The sequence below is a fragment of the Puma concolor genome, chromosome C2 (genome assembly GCF_028749965.1).
Source record: "Puma concolor isolate L17-30 chromosome C2, mPumCon1.1.hap2, whole genome shotgun sequence".
In the NCBI taxonomy this organism is placed as follows: Eukaryota; Metazoa; Chordata; class Mammalia; order Carnivora; family Felidae; genus Puma; species Puma concolor.
The window spans coordinates 63,426,334-63,443,416 of NC_141675.1; the positions used below are offsets into that span (position 1 = coordinate 63,426,334).

Genomic DNA, 17,083 nt, shown 5'->3' on the forward strand with positions numbered 1-17,083 from the left:
AAGGACTGAATTAACCAGCTGAGTCCAGATAATAAGAATAAAGCATATGTAATTCTTCTTAAAGTCAATGTATTAGATTGTTTTCCCTCCCACTAATTTCTTCAATTTTCCGACTATATGGCCTAGACAACTCTAATTGAAATAATTTGGAATTAGTCAAATACTATTCGGAAACTAATAAATTTTAATGTATCACATCGAAATTATGCAGTGGTGATGGGTGTTAATGTTTCTCCCCTTTTTGGTTTTACATTATAAGTACCAATTAGCTGCCAACTATAAAAAATGTCTTTTGTAACTTGAATTTTCTTTTTTGAATCTTTATTAGGAACTGGAAAACTGCAAGTACAGTTGATTGTTGTTCTTCATGGCAGTTAGATTCTATAGTCACCACTAATACAGAACTAATACAGAATACTGAACCATTGCTCCTAGGGAAAATACAGGCCTATTGTTCTGCAAGCCTCTGGTCACATTTTTATCAACTAGTCAATACAGAAGCTTGTTTCAGGTGTCTTTGTGTTTTGTTGATTTACTAACATTGATTTACTAACATTGAAGTCATGGTCAACAGCCCTGTAACTTCATGCTTCACCGAAGCTCACCTAACATGTTATTTTCTGCATGAGGCATATCACAGCCTTCTTGCACCTATTAGGAAAAATAAGCACTTCAGCATTACATCTGGGGGGCATTTTAAACAGGGAAATCACCAATGAAAGCACAAAAATGCAAAAAAAAAAAAAAAATGGCACTAACTGGAGCAAAGGATATTCATCTACAGTATGGGAGGTGAAACACCTTGCTCAACCCCAAGTAGGAACATATGCATTGAGCAAGTCAAAATTTTCACTCTAGAGGTGACCCCGAGAGCACCAGGGAAGTTTTAAAGAGTAGGCAAACACGGAATCCATGAATGAGGATGCTCAATTGTACTTACTATGTTACAAAGCTATGACATCCATCTGCCTGAGCTACAGAATAGATCTTCATGCTCCCATATTTCCATAACATTTTAGAAAATATTTTTAAGTAATCTCTACACCCAGCATGGGGCTCCAACTCACAACCCTGAGATCAACTCTGCTCCACTGACTTAGTCAGCCAGGCACCCCTCCATAACATTTTAAATGTCCACCGTCTGAAAGTAAATACTTAGTTCCTAATTATTGGTAGTCGATAGTTTGCTTTTACTCCGTTTCAGTGGCATGGCAATTCTCTGTTTAATCATTCAGTAACATTGAGTACTTAACTGTGTGCCAGAATTTTATTAGGCACAGCCATGAATTAAAAATTACAAACATAGGGGCACCTGGCTGGCTCAGTGGTTAAGCATCCGACTCCTGATTTCGATGGTCTCACAGTTCGTGAGATCAAGCCCCAATTCAGGCTCTGTGCTGACAGCATGGAGCCTGTTTGGGATTCTCCCTCTCTCTACCCCTGCTCGCTCTCTCTCGCTCGCTCTCCTCTCTTTGTGTGTGTCTCAAAATAAACTTAAAAAAAATTACAGATTAGTTAAATATTACAGCCCTCCCCCCTTAGACCATCAAATACTGTGATATGTGCTATATGGTAGGGATTTGTCCTATGTGCTGGATATCTCTATCCCCTCCATCTCTACTCCACCCTCTTCCCCATGAAGCTGATGAATGGACCACAGCAATGAGCTCCTTTGCCTCCTGGCCTCTGGGTGGGTTTGGCCGAGGAGTGCCCTGGTCAGAAGTAGACTGATGGTCAGAATACCTATTCTTTTGGCTCTGTCACCATCTTTTCCAAGCTTCCCTTCACTAATTTCCTTGGATTTGCCACTCCCTGTGCTTTTCCTTCTGCCCAAGAGGTAATATCAGCTCTGCTGCCACTAATCTGGAGTTGCTCAAGTTACTGTGCTTCCTGTTGTGGTTCCCTGCTCCCAAACCTTTGTGCAGTATCTCCTCAAAGTATCTTTTTTTTTTTTTTCAACGTTTTTATTTATTTTTGGGACACAGAGAGACAGAGCATGAACGGGGGAGGGGCAGAGAGAGAGGGAGACACAGAATTGGAAACAGGCTCCAGGCTCCGAGCCATCAGCCCAGAGCCCGACGCGGGGCTCGACTCACGGACCGCGAGATCGTGACCTGGCTGAAGTCGGACGCTTAACTGACTGCGCCACCCAGGCGCCCCTCAAAGTATCTTAATTTAAGGACCATCTGCTTCCCATTGGAACCAAGACAAATCAACCAAAGAGAAATTCCTAGAGGACAAATATTCCAATGAGTTTACAACCTCTGAGAGGTCCTTGTCTCCAGTTATTAGAAAGGATCTCACAACCTTGCAGAACATGTCCTAACAGTTTTAGTAACTAAAATCCTATTCTAGTAGATATCTATGCAGATACTACACAAAGAAATGAATTTGTCTTCTTGGACAAGTCTTAAGCCAAAGTCGGCAGCGTTTAGCTGTGAGTTTATGAGTAGATCCAAATGCATTTACTCCACTTTTCCAACCTACCCCAGAGATCCTCTGAAACTTAAATAACTCACATGGCTTTTCCATTCAAATAAATTTTCAGGCTGAGAAAGGACATCCTTTCTTAGATTTATAGTTTTTAGGATTGTCCAAAAGGCCTATAATCTCCATCCTTTGCCTGGTGGTACAAAAGGCAGGAGGGCTAAGTTTCTCTGGAATTAGATCACCACACTTTGGTCGTATTTCAAATGAATGCCACCATCAATTCAATTTTTTTGTGCCATGGATTCTTTTTCAGAATAATGTTTTTAAGCGCAGAAAATGAAATGCATGGGATTACAAAGAAAACCAATTAGGCGCACCTGGGTGGCTCAGTTGGTTGAGCTTCTGACTCTTGATTTCAGCTTGGGTCATGATCCCAGAGTCGTGTTGTCAGGCTCCAAGCTGAGCATGGAGCTTGCTTGGGATTCTCTCTCTCTCTCTACCCTTTCCCCTGCTCACATGTACTCTCTCTCTAAAAAAAAAAAAAAAAAAAAAAAAAAAAAAAAAAAAAAAAAATTAAAAAATAAATAATTTTTTTAAAGTAAAAAAATTATATTGAAGTACAAGTTATCAAAATAATGTAAATGTATAATACAGTAATATATGTGCTCACTTAATAACCACATCTAGCAGGAAGTTTAACAACTGCTGTGATATCAAAGTAGCATAAACAGTATGATATCTCTACAACAGTTGTGGTATGAAAATACCTGATTTCTATTGTTGACAAACTCACAGCTACTGCCTGATACAGCTCTGGATTGTTGCATTTATAATAAAAAGAAATACTAAATTCCGCTTAAAGTTTAGAGGAAATAATTTTTATTCGCATCCAAGTTCACGTATCATCTGAATTCTACCCTCAAATCTCTTAGAGGTCTGCAGACTCTGGGTTAAGAAACCCTGACCTAGCTAACCAGATATTGGTGGCAATATTTCAAATAGAACTATAACATGGTATTCAAAGGCCAATGATACTTAATTTAGCATGATTTGATATTTTATTTTCATATTATTCACATGTCTACTTCATTAACACATATATAGCAAATTACATGTGTTGTGTGAGGTTTTATTTATAATACATTGTATCTTGGGGCATCTGGCAGGCTCAGCTGGTAGTGTACAACTCTTTTTTTTCTTTCTGTTGTCTTTTTTAAAAATTTTTTATTTAACTTATTTTTCTAATTTACATCCAAGTTAGTTAGCATATAGTGCAGCAATGATTTCAGGAGTAAATTCCTTTATGCCCCTTACCCATTTAGCCTATCCCCCCTCCCACAACCCCTCCAGTAACCCTGTTTCTTCTCCATATTTAAGAGTCTCTTATGTTTTTGTCCCCCTCCCTGTTTTTTATTATTTTTGCTTCCCTTCCCTTATGTTCATCTGTTTTGTATCTTAAAGTCCTCGTCTGAGTGAAGTCATATGATATTTGTCTTTCTCTAATTTCGCTTAGCATAATACCCTCTAGTTCCATTCACATAGTTGCGAATGGCAAGGTTTCATTCTTTTTGATTGCCTAGTAATACTCTATTGTATATATATATACACCACATCTTTTTCCATTCATCCATCGATGGGCATTTGGGCTCTTTCCATACTTCGGCTATTGTTGATAGTGCTGCTATAAACACTGAGGTGCCTATGTCCCTTCGAAACAGCATACCTGTATCCCTTGGATAAATACCTAGTACTACAATTGCTGGGTCATAGGGTAGTTCTGTTTTTAATTTTTTGAGGAACTTCCATACTGTTTTCTAGAGTGGCTGCACCAGTTTGCATTCCCACCAACAATGCAAAAGAGATCCTTTTTCTCCGCATCCTCACCAACGTCTGTTATTGCATGAGTTGTTAATGCTAGCCATTCTGACAGGTGTGAGGTGTTATCTCAGTGTGGTTTTGATTTGTATTTCCCTGATGATGAGTGATATTGAGCATTTTTTCATGTATTGGTTGGCCATCTGGATGTCTTCTTTGGAAAAATGTCTGTTATTGTCTTTTGCCCATTTCTTCACTGGATTATTTGTTTTTTGGGTATTGGGTTTGATAAGTTCTTTATAGATTTTGGATACTAGCCCTAATCCTAACCCTAACCCTAAATTCTTTATAGATTTTGGATACTAATCTGTTATTTTGTTTGCAAATACCTTCTCCCATTCTGTCAGTTGCCTTTTAGTTTTGCTGATTGTTTCCTTCTCCGTGCAGAAGGTTTTATTTTGATGAGGTCCCAGTAGTTCATTTTTGCTTCTGTTTCCCTTACCTCTGGAGACGTGTTGAGTAAGAAGTTGCTGCAGCCAAGATCAAAGAGGTTGTTGCCTGCTTTCCCCTCAAGGATTTTGAGGGCTTCCTGTCTTACATTTAGGTCTTTCATCCATTTTGAGTTTATTTTTGTGTATGGTGTAAGAAAATGATCGAGGTTCATTCTTCTGCATGTCGCTGTCCAGTTTTCCCAGCACCACTTGCTGAAGAGACTGTCTTTATTCCATTGGATATTCTTTCCTGCTTTGTCAAAGATTAGCTGGCCATACGTTTGTGGGTCCATCTCTGGGTTCTCTGTTCTGTTCCATTGATCTGAGTGTCTGTTCTTATGCCAGTACCATACTGTCTTGATGATTACAGCTTTGTAATACAGCTTGAAGTCCGGGGTAGTAAACAACTCTTGCTCTTGGGCTGTGGGTTCGAGCTCCACATTGGGTGTAGAGATTACTTTAAAAAAATCTTCTAAAAAAAAAAATAGATTATGCCTTAACTCCTAAACAAAAGTTCAAGATTTTTTGTAAGAACTTTATAAATGGAGGAAGCAGGGTATGATCTTATCCATACTGAGGTTATCTTTCAATCATTCAATAAACACTTGTGGGCCATTCATTAAGCAATCACTGAACACAAGGAGCTAGTTTAGTGAGGGAAGGACAGTATTTATGCAAACAAGAACTTGCAGCAGACTGTAGTATGATGTCAAGAGTATCAATTACATGCTTATGGGATCACGTAGTTGAGTACCCAGCCCAGATAGTGAGGATCAGGAAAAGCTTGAAGGATGAGTTGGCAGTAGGTAAAAAATTGAGGAAGGCTATTTGCAGCCAATGCAATGAGATGCATAAAATAAAAGACAAGGAAGTATGTCTGGCATATTCCTGGAACCAAAAATACTTCGGGTGCAGCTAGAAAAGAGATGAGTCTAGAGAATCGTAGTGTGGTGACTGTTGGTCAGGCAGTCTGTGGTACCAGTCTGCTGCCGTGCTGCCGCCATGATTATACCTATGTGCTACGTCACTTGTGGCAAGATGGCAGGCAACAAGTAGGAGGCCTAGCTGGGGTTGCTGCGGGTCTTGGAGACTGAGGGGGCGCCCTGGACTCACTGGGCCTGAGTGCTGCACGCTACTGTCTCACGCTGAACTGATGGAGAAGCTGCTCAATTCTGCGTCCCTGGAGAAGTAACCGTGCTAGAGCCTCCTGCCTCCTGCTGACCACGGGCAGTCAGGGTTGTGCCTGGAGTTCATTCCACTGAGGTAGAAGAGCTGGGAGCAATGCCTGACCACAGCCACGTGGGTATGTGTATGTCCTTCCTCTGGAAGGAACCATCAGTAAAGGTCCTTGAAGAACCGAGAGAGAGAGAGAAGGAGAGAGGGAGAGACAGATGAGTCTGGAGAGGGAAGAGATAAAGGTGTCATGGTTTGCCTAGAATCCTTTCCTTTGGGAAACACCCATTTCCCTCTGTTGTACTCCTCATTCTCTTCTGGAGTTGCCCTAAGAAAGAGCACATGACCCAACCCAAGCCAACCCCAATCCTCTCCCTTCCTCAGGATCCGAGTTTGAAGGACCATGGGGGCCTGGAGTTACCGATGGCATATTGCCTCCACATGGACAGAACCTGTCTAGAAACAAAACTAACATGAGAAAAGCAGGACTAGGAAAGATAAAGCATGAATGCCATCTCTGAACTCCTAGTCTAGTGCTGCCTGAAGCCAACCTCAGACTCTGGTTACATGAACAAAGAAATTCCTCATTTTTGCTTAAGCTACTTTGAATGAGGTTTCTGTCACTTGGAATTGAAAGGTGACTGACTTACATAGGATGATAAGGACGAACAGAGACACTGACATCTGTTTAGAGGGAATTGACTCAAAGCAGGGAGGTGCCACCATCAAATTTGCATGGTGGATGACCCTGACCACTGGAAATGGGCTGATGAGGGGCATGTCCAGAGGGAAAGAGAACGATGTAGTTATTGGAGTGACCATCATTTTCTCTGAATGTTTCTAACTATTCTCAGATTTGTATGTTCTACCCACAACTCCCCTCTTGTTTCAAAATAACAATTTTTTTTCTTGGGGTGCCTGAGTGGCTCAGTTGGTTGAGTGCCCGACTTTGGCTCAGGTCATGATCTCACGGTTCATGAGTTTGAGCCCTGTGTCAGTCTCTGTGCTGACAGTTCAGAGCCTGGAGCCTGCTTCGGATTCTGTGTCTCCCTCTCTCTCTGCTTCTGTCCTGCTTGCACGCATGCACTCTCTCTCTCTCTCTCTCTCTCTCTCTCTCAAAAATAAATAAAAAAAATTTTTTAAGTTTTTTCTTATTACAGAAAACTCAGGAAATACTTAAGAGCAAAAATACGGAAACAGAAAACCCCCAAACCTACCCTCCATGGACGATCACTGCTAAAACTCATATACATCCTTCTAAACCTTTACATATGTGACATGTGTCTGCAGGTTCACAGAGGTGGGAAAAGGTATTAAGCAAATGAGATTGTACTGTATGTACCTTGCACTTCAAATATCAAAAATCAATGATCTGGAAAAAGAACATTTTTTTCCAGAAACAACTCATTGATCAATTTATGATTTTAAATTGTATTCCTGTTCATCAGATCCAGACTTTGAAATGTGAACATATGTTATGTTAACCTTAGATTAAGTGTATGCCAAATGCATGTCACAGACACAGATTTCCACATTGCAGTGTGTTTGATGATCGACGTAAGAGGGAATCAGAAGAGTTCATGATTAACTTTCCCACATCTTCATTTTTTTTTTAAATTTTTTAACATTTATTTATTTTTGAGACAGAGACAGAGCATGAACGGGGGAGGGTCAGAGAGAGGGAGACACAGAATCTGAAACAGGCTCCAGGCTCTGAGCGGTCAGCACAGAGCCCGACGCGGGGCTCGAACTCACGAACTGCGAGATCATGACCTGAGCCGAACTCAGACGCCCAACCGACTGAGCCACCCAGGCGCCCCTCCCACATCTTCAAATAGACACCTTCACCTCTTACAGTGATGGTATTTTCCACTGCAAAGAAAAAGTAAAATCACTAACAAGCAAATTTGTCTAAAACTGAGGGAAAGCAGTGAGTATGTAGAAAGGAGTTTGCATTTTTAGAATCTAATCAGTATCTGTCAGACTTCACGACTGTAAAGAGCTTTGGTGCACACAAAGTAAGCAGGCTGCATCTCTGTCCCTAGTTCTTAGCTGCATAGAGGCTGCAAGGTTTACAAAGTTGAAACTTTTATTCTTAGTAACTTCTTCTCTCACTGAACTTTAATGTTTATTATTGAGAGAGAGAGAGAGAGAGAATGAGCAGGGGAGGGGTAGATGGGGGGGGGGGGGACAGAAGATTCAAAACAGGATCCGCACTGACAGCAAATAGCCGAATACGGGGCTCAAACTCACCAGCCGTGAGACCATGACCTAAGCTGTAGTCACACGCTTAACCAACTGAGCCACCCAGGCACCCCTCTCCCTGAACTTTAACACCAGAGTTCTCCACTGCTCAAATTCCTATGCACTTTCTTCTACCTCGCCTTCCATCCTACCCACAATTTTGTCTCTTTCCACAGGACTGGTTGCAGATTTTATTTCTTTAAAATGTATGTGCAAGGACTCTGAAGATGTCTAGTACTTCCAAAGTGACTTACTAAGTGAGCATGCAATGTTTGTTTTAAAGGTTCTATCAATGCCAAGCCACAATTATAAACAGATAATTTCCCTATAGCAGGGGAACCAATCCCTGGGAAATAAGCTCAAATTTTCAGCCCCATTGCCACCCCACATTCTTTATTCTGCCCTCTATAGGTTGAGAAGAGTGTGGTGATCAGTAGGGAAAGAAGGAATGCTACGTAGACCCCTTCTTCAGGGAGCCATCACAGTTTTCTGCAGCACTCGGGAGGCAGGGCTTCTGAAGACTCTAGAAATTGGGAGAACTGATCCACCATCCCTTCTTTTCTTCATTTAACCAGCACTTCTTGAACCCCTACTGTGTACCAAACAATGGAAATACAACATGAAGAACCTTCAGCTCCCAGTCTGAAGAAGGGGCAAGCAACCAGCTTCTGCCATGCAAGAACAGATATGGTGCAGGAGATCCATTTCTACCCAATGAGCTACAATTTCTGCCACTGGAAAGTTTCCAGCCTGGGGGGGGAGGATAAGGCAGTTACAAAGTCAAACCCTATGTGCCAAAGAGACAAAAACATAAATGCTGTGGGACTTTGAGAGAGAGAGCAGGAAGGTGAGCTTGGGGAGGCAAAAAGAGAAGACCAATGAGATAGATAGCATTTATCCAGCCAGCAAGAATTTTACAGCTGCCATCACTCATTCCCTGTCTTTTTTTTTTTTTTTTTTTACCATCAACAGATGCTTTCCCAAATGGAGAATATTGGCCTCCAAGACTTTACAAATCCAAGTGAGAAATAACCCCTACTGTCTGGGTAGGAAAAAAGGAACAAAATACTTTGGGCCTCTTTGTGATAGAGGCTTCCAGCACCAAGACTTAACATTTGGACAATATCAAGTAAGTATTCCATTTCTCTCTAAGTATCTTGCACTTATTATGCTAAAGTTAACCCTACCTAAAATAAAATCCACAAGGATGCTCATTTTGTTTACTCTACCCTCACCTGTCATGTTACAAAGAGGAAGCAACCCAAGACATTGTTCTAGGCTGCTGAAAACAATTCCATTTCCTTCCTGTTGGATGCTTTTTTTTTTTTCTTAATACAACATGCAATTATGGGAGTTTTTTCCCCAAATAGATTTGTGCTCTAAAACTTCATACCTCCCAGAGGAACATTAAGAACCCCCTGCAGATGAAGGCAACCAAGAAGTGTGCATTTAGAGAAGGTGGTTTGCTTTAATTGTTGTATGTGATCAACTTCCTGTTGCCTTTTAATGTTCTGCTGCTAGAACAGTCTAACTGGATAATTTAGAAATGTATATACAGGCACAAGAAATATTTTAAAAGAAACCTTTATTATTATTATTATTATTATTATTTATTTTTTTTTTTTTTTGAGAAAGAAAGCACACAAGTGAGAGAGGTGCAGAGAAAGGAGAGAGAGAGAATCCCAAGCAGCCTCTGCATTATCAGCACAGGGCTCGATGCAGGGCTAGAACTCACCACACGCATGAGATCATGGTCTGAGCCGAAATTGACAGTCAGAGGCTTAGCTGACTGAGCCACATAGGCACCCCTAAAACAAACTTTTACAATAAAAACTGTAACATACCTAGAGAAAGCCATACACATCGTAAGTGCATGGTTCAGTGAAGCATCACAAAGGGAACATAACCATGTGACATCAGTCAGACCAAGTAGTAGAACACCAGCACCTAGAAGGACCCACAACTCCTAATGCCTACCAAGAACCTGACTCCTCCCTTCCCCAGCACGCTCACTTGTGACACCATGTGGTTAGTTTTGCCTTTTTTTTTTTTTTAATGTTTTATTTTTAAGAGAGCGCAAGCAGGAGGGGGGCAGAGAAGGGGGGGGGACAGAGGATCTGAAGCAGTCTCTACACGGACAGCAGCACAAAACATGAGATCATCACCTGAGCTGCAGTTGGACACTCAACCTACTGAGCCACCCAGGCACCCCTAGTTTCGCCTCCTTTTAACTTCGTGTATATAAAATTATCATACGTAGTTTTCTGTGTTGAACTTTTCAACATTGTGAGATCCATATTGTATATAGCAGCAGTACCTTCATTTTCTCTGCACAGATGAATAATCACATCCTGAATGGGAGGAGAACTACAGAGTGTGAGGTTTCTCTCAGACTGGGACTCCCAAGTGCAACTCCATTTCCTCACCTCCCAGTTTAACTTTGGATGAACAGAGCTGCCATTATCCACTGAGAGTGGATTCCTGGCTAGAATACTAAATTCCTGAGAACTTCCCAACCATTATAACTCAATCCCTATTAAGAATTTTTCTGTTCCTTCCACTGTGAATTCAACTAGTATTTGCTGAGCATCTGCTATGTACAAATCCTTGTGCTAGATGAGTACAGCAGGACAACAATCCCAGCCATGAAGCTCACACTGAAAAGAAGGAGTAATAAGACAAGTACACAATGACTATCTTTCAAGGGCATAATCTGATTAGAAATGATAAAAGACATACAAGGTGCTTTGGGAATTTTAATGTCAGAGGAAATCACACTCATTCAAGGGATCTGAAGAAGCCTTTAGGATGGTGTCTGAGCTTTTGAGGACTAATAGGATCAGTAGAATGATCTGTGTATTTGGGTTTTTTGTTTGTTTGTTTTTATTTTAGGGAGAGAGAGTGCAAGATTGGGGGAGAAGGGCAGAGAGAGAGAGAGAAAGAGAGAGAGAGAATTTTAAGCAGGCTCCATGCTCGGTGTGGAGCCCGACACTGGTGGGGGTGGGGGGTGGCACTTGATCCTACAACCCTGGGATCATGACCTGAGCTGAAATCAAGAGTTGGACGCTCAACCAACTGAGCCATCCAGGCTATAATAATCTGTGTAAATATTCCAGGCCAAGGCTATATCCTGAGTAAAAACAAACCAACAAACCAAGTAAGCAAATAAAAAAAGACAGGGACGCTGTGGTGGCTGAGCCGGTTAAGCATCTGACTTTGGCTCAGGCTCATGATTTCCAACCCCACATCAGGCTCTGTGCTTACAGCTCAGAGCCTGGAGCCTGCTTGGGATTTTGTGTCTCCCTCTCTCTCTGCCCCTCCCCTGCTCGTGCTCTTTGTCTTTCAAAAATAAATAAACATTAAAAAAAAATTTTTTAAAGAATCTTAAAAAAAAAAAACAAAGACATACTATGGGGCATTTATAGAAAATATTAAGTGTCCTGATTGCCTTAATTATAAGGAATATTGGGAAGTGAGTCTAGAAAACAAGATGGGAATCATACTACAGGAAAATAATTTTAATTAAGCAATCTCTACACCCAACATAGGGCTTGAACTTATAACCTCCGAGATCAAGAGTCTCATGCTTGACTAACTAAGCCAGCCAGGCACCCCTGCAGGAAAACTTAAATGTCAAGGTAAAGAAGAAATTTATTCCAGTGGCTTCTTCCACTGGTTTCTACCCTTCAGCCTACAAATGTGCTCAGACCTCCGCCTTTTCCAACAACCAATTTCTTTACACTTTACTTCTCTCTCAAATATCTTTATCCCTCCTTTCACTCCTTGTCCTTTTTAAGAATTCTTATTCTCCACTTCAGTTTAACCCATTGCAAGCTGGTTTCTGTACCCAACATTCTTCTGAAATCATTGCTGCTGAGATTTCTGTATCTCTCAGAGCTCTTGGTGACAATGAATTAAACCAACTCTGGCTAGAGGACACGGAAATGGGATTTTTGGGGAAGGATGTGAACGGCTCCCAAGATTGAAGGAAGACTGGAAAAGTATGCTTAGAAAATAGGAAGGAACCAGGAAATATCTGGCAGCCTAGAAACCCAACCACCAGAACAGGCTACTCAGGTCTTCAATGCCATTGAATCCTGCCACCACACTTCTGCTTGAATGATCTGACTGCTCTCTTTGTGTCACTCTTTCAAGAGTCAAGGTTCTTGGTGGGAGCATCCTTCTGGCTGAGCTTGGGTCATGGGTCTGGCCCCTCACCCAGGTTGGGAAAATGAATTAAGAACAGACAAACAGAAGGAAACTAGAGAGATGGTATATTTAAGGCCAACACTGAATATAAATGGTTTAAATAAAACTAAAATGCAGAGGAGATCAGCTTAGATAAAAATTAATGCTTAGATAACTTAAAAGGAAAAAGAACACAAACGCAAATCAAAAGAAAGCTTCAGTAGATTTATTAATATCAAATAAAGTGGACAATAATAAACAGGGTCATTACATGATGATAAAGGAATTATTCATCAGGAAAATATAACAATCCTAAATATGTATGCACCTAAGAACAAAGCTTCAAAATACATGAAGCAAAAATTGTTAGAATTGATAGGACAAATAGACTATCCTACAGATAGAGTTAAAGACTTCAACACTATTGTCTCAGGACAAGTAGACAGAAAAATCAGAAAGCATATAGAAGAGAATTATACTATTAGCCTCTTTGACTTAATTTCCACTTATAGAACACTCTGCCCAATCAGAATACAAATTCAAGTGCCAATGTAACATTCACCAAGTTAGATCATATTCTAGGCCATAAACATTTTTTTAAAAGAATTGAAATCATACTAACCTTTCTGTCTACAACAGAATTAAAATAGAAATCTAAAATCTAAAATAGAAATCTAAAATAAAATCTAAAATGGAAAAGATTTGGTAAATCCAAATGTTTGGAAATTAAGCAGCATATTTCTAAATAACCCATGAGTCTAAAAGGAGGTCAAATGGATGATTAGAAAATATTTTGAAAAAAATTTAAATAAAGACAAAACATATCAGAATTTTGGGCATATAACCAAAGCAGTGCTTAGAGAGAAATTTATAGCACTTAAATGTTTACATTAGAAAAATAGAAAGGTTTTTCTCTTTCCCATTTTGCAAGATGACAGGTGAAAAAGCTGAGAAGCCAGACACTAAGGAGAAGAAATCTGAAGACAAGAAGGCTGATGCTAGTGACAAGGTTAAGAAGGGTAATCTCAAGCCTAAAACGCAAAGAAGGAGAAGCCCCACTGTGACTAAAACCCTGTCAGACAGGGGAACTAGCAGATATTTGAATGGCTGTGTATTCCAGAAAGGCTATATAAGAGGAAGTATTCAGCAACCAAATCCAAGGTTGAAAAGAAAAAGAAGTTTCTTACTACTGTCACAAAACCAGTTGGTGGTGACAAGTGGTATCCAAGTGGTTAAACTTTGCAAAATGCCTAGGGATTATCCTATTGAAGATGCACCTCAAAAGCTGTTGAACCATGGTAAAAAAAAAAAAAAACAAAAAAAACCCCAAAAAAAACCTTTCAGTCAGCATGTGAGAAAACTCCGAGCTAGCCTCACTCCTGGGGCCATTTTGATCATCTTCACTGGGCGCCAGAGAGGCAAGAGGGTAGTTTTCCTGAAGCAACTGAGCAGGGGCTTGCTGCTTGTTTTTGTTTATTTTATGTTTATTTATTTTTGAGAGAGAGAGAGAGAGAGACTGCAAGCAGGGGAGGGGCAGAGAGAGAGGAAAACACAGAATCTGAAGCAGGCTCCAGGCTCTGAGCTGTTAGCACAGAGCCTGACGTGGGGCTTGAACTCATGAACTGTGAGATCATGATGTGAGCCAAAGTAGGACGCTTAACTGACAGAGCCACCCAAGCTGCCCAGTGGCTTGCTACTTGTGACTGGACCTCTGGCCCTCAATCGAGTTCCTCTGTGTAGAACACACCAGAAATATGTCATTGCCACCTCCACCAAAATTGATATCAGCAGTGTGAAAATCCCAAAACATCTCACTGATACTTTCTTCACAAAGAAGAAGCTGCGTAAAGCCATTCATCAGGAAGGTGAGGTCTTTGACAAAGAGAAAGACAAATATGAGATTACAGAGCAGTGCAAGCTTGATTAGAAAGCTGTGGACTTGCAAATTCTGCCAAAAATCAAACCGTTCCTCACTTCAGGGCTACCTCTGCTCTGTGTTTTCTCTCACAAATGGAGTTTATCCTCACAAATTGGTATTCTAAATCACTTACAAGGAATCTAATTAAATAATTGATCCATAAAAAAAGAGAGAAAGAGATAATTATCAAATCAAGGGTCTAAGCTTCTACCTTAAAAAACTAGAAAAAAAAATTAAGCCCAAAGCAAGTAGAAGGGAATTATAAAGCAAAAAAAGGAATATCAATGAAAACAGTAGAGTGAAATCAAGGAAATAAAAGCTGGTTATTTAAGAGTGTTTAAAATGGGTACACTTCTAGCAAAACTCATCAAGAAAAAAAGAAAGAAGGCAGAAATGACAAATATCAGATGCCTACAGACATTAAAGAGATCGTAAAGGAATATTGTGAACAATTTTATGACAGTAGATTTGATAAATTAGATAAAATAAAATTCCTTGAAAAATACAAATGATCAAAGCCCACTCAAAAGGAAGTAGATAACCTGAATATTCTTATATCCCATTTTAAAAATTAAATTTGTGGGGTGCTTGAGTGGCTCATTGGGTTAAGCTTCAGGCTGTTGATCTCTGCTCAAGTCATGATCTCACAGTTCATAAGATCAGGCCCCATATCAGGTTCTGTGCTGTTAGCTTGGGATTCTCTCACCCTCTCTCTTTCTGTCCTTCCCCTGCTCTCTCTCTCTCTCTCTCTCTCTCTGTCTCAAAATAAATAAATAAACTTTAAAAATAAATAAATAAATGCATACATACTAAATTTGTATTTAAGAACCTTCCCATAAAGAAATTTCCAGGTTCAGATGGTTTCACTCATAAATTTAAAAACGTTACACACTTTATGATTCCATTTATATAATATTCTCAAAATGCAAAACTATAGAAATGGAGAATGGACTAGTGGTTACTGATAGACAGGGATAGTGGTTGAATATAAAAGGGTAGCACAAGGGAGACCTTTTGTGGTGATAAAACAATCATATCTTGTTTTTTTTTTTTATTCTTTTTTTTTTTTTTGGGGACAGAGAGAGACAGAGCATGAACGGGGGAGGGGCAGAGAGAGAGGGAGACACGGAATCGGAAACAGGCTCCAGGCTCTGAGCCATCAGCCCAGAGCCCGACGCGGGGCTCGAACTCACGGACCGCGAGATCGCGACCTGGCTGAAGTCGGACGCTTAACCGACTGCGCCACCCAGGCGCCCCAAAACAATCATATCTTGATTGTGGTGGTATTACATGAATTTACATGTATGATAAAATTGCACAGAACTATACACACAATTACAAATGTATATTAAAAATGATGCAACCCAAATAAGCTATATAGCCTAGTTAACAGACGTGTACCTACGTTATTTTTCTTGATTTGCTCCTACACTACAGCTGTACCATTGCGAGAAACTGAGAGAAGAGTACAAGGGACTCTGTGTATGCTTTTGCAACTTCCTGTAAGACTATAATTATTTTTAAATAAATTATAAAAAATGAGCCAAGCATTAGTGAGCTGTGGGACAACTTTAAGTAGCTGAATATGTGAGTAATTGGAATCCCTGAAATATGTGAGAAGGCAACTGAAAGAACACCAGAAGAAATAATGACCAAATTTCTTCAAATTTGATGAAAACTTTAAACCTACAGGTCAAAAAAATCCCAACAAACCCCAAGCACAAGACACATGAGGGAAAACAAACAAACTATACTAGGGTACAGCATAATCAAAGTGCTCAAAACCAGGGATAAAGGGAGAATCTTAAGTGCAGAAATGGAAAAAACACATTATATACAGAAAAACAAAATAGAGGTGACAGTGGATTTCTCATCAGAAGCAACACAAGTGAAGGCAACAAAAGCAAAAACAGGGGCACATGGGTGGCTCAGTTGGTTAAGCGTCCTACTTCGGCTCAAGTCATGATCTCACTGCTTGTGAGTTTGAGCCCCACATCAGGCTGTCTGCTGTCAGTGCAGAGCCTGCTTCAAATCCTCTGTCACCCTCTCTCTCTGCCCCTCCTCCCCTTGTGCTTGCTCTCTTTCTCAAAAATAAATAAATGTTAAAAAAATAAAAATAAAAAATAAGAGGGACTATGTCAAACTAAAAAGCTGCTGCACAGCAAGAGAAATTATCAACAAGATGAAAAGGCAACATCTTCAATGGGAGAAAATATTTGCAAAGTATATGTCTGATAAAGGGTTAATATCCAAAACCTGTAAAAAGCTCATACAACTCAATAGCAAAAAAACAATCTTATTAAAAAATGGGCAGAGGATCTGAACAGACATTTTTCCAGAGAAGACAAATGGATGGCCAGAAGGTACATGAAAATATGCTCAATATCACCTATCATCACATAAATGCAAATAAAAACTGCAATAAGATATCAGTCCTTGGGGCGCCTGGGTGGCGCAGTCGGTTGAGCGTCCGACTTCAGCCAGGTCACGATCTCGCGGTCCGTGAGTTCGAGCCCCGCGTCAGGCTCTGAGCTGATGGCTCAGAGCCTGGAGCCTGTTTCCGATTCTGTGTCTCCCTCTCTCTCTGCCCCTCCCCCGTTCATGCTCTGTCTCTCTCTGTCCCAAAAATAAATAAATGTTGAAAAAAAAAAAAATTAAAAAAAAAAAAAAAGATATCAGTCCTTACCTGTCAGAAGGTCAAAACAACAAGTAATAACAAGTGTTGGCTAGGATAGGATGTACAGAAATGTGAACCTTGTTCACTGTTGGTGGGAATATAAATTGGTACTACCACTATGGAAAACAGTATGGCATTTCCTCAAGA

The 17,083-nt window shown here is 40.3% G+C and overlaps 1 protein-coding gene, 1 long non-coding RNA gene and 1 pseudogene across 2 annotated transcripts; all 3 read left to right on the top strand.

Annotated features, from left to right (window-relative positions):
• The first annotated feature begins 4,158 nt into the window (after nucleotides 1-4,158).
• Nucleotides 4,159-7,127, top strand: LOC112850344 (RNA polymerase II, I and III subunit L). The gene is given in 3 exon segments (XM_086720241.1): nucleotides 4,159-5,832; nucleotides 5,835-5,855; nucleotides 5,858-7,127. Coding segments are annotated over 3 exon segments (186 nt in total). The 5' UTR covers nucleotides 4,159-5,738; the 3' UTR covers nucleotides 5,929-7,127.
• A 987-nt stretch (nucleotides 7,128-8,114) lies between these two features.
• On the top strand, nucleotides 8,115-9,367 carry LOC147577290 (uncharacterized). Its single transcript, XR_015255794.1, has 2 exons — nucleotides 8,115-9,000; nucleotides 9,126-9,367. It is a non-coding gene; the product is annotated as an uncharacterized LOC147577290 (long non-coding RNA).
• A 3,590-nt stretch (nucleotides 9,368-12,957) lies between these two features.
• On the top strand, nucleotides 12,958-14,996 carry LOC112849656 (large ribosomal subunit protein eL6-like; annotated as a pseudogene).
• The last annotated feature ends 2,087 nt before the right edge of the window (nucleotides 14,997-17,083 follow it).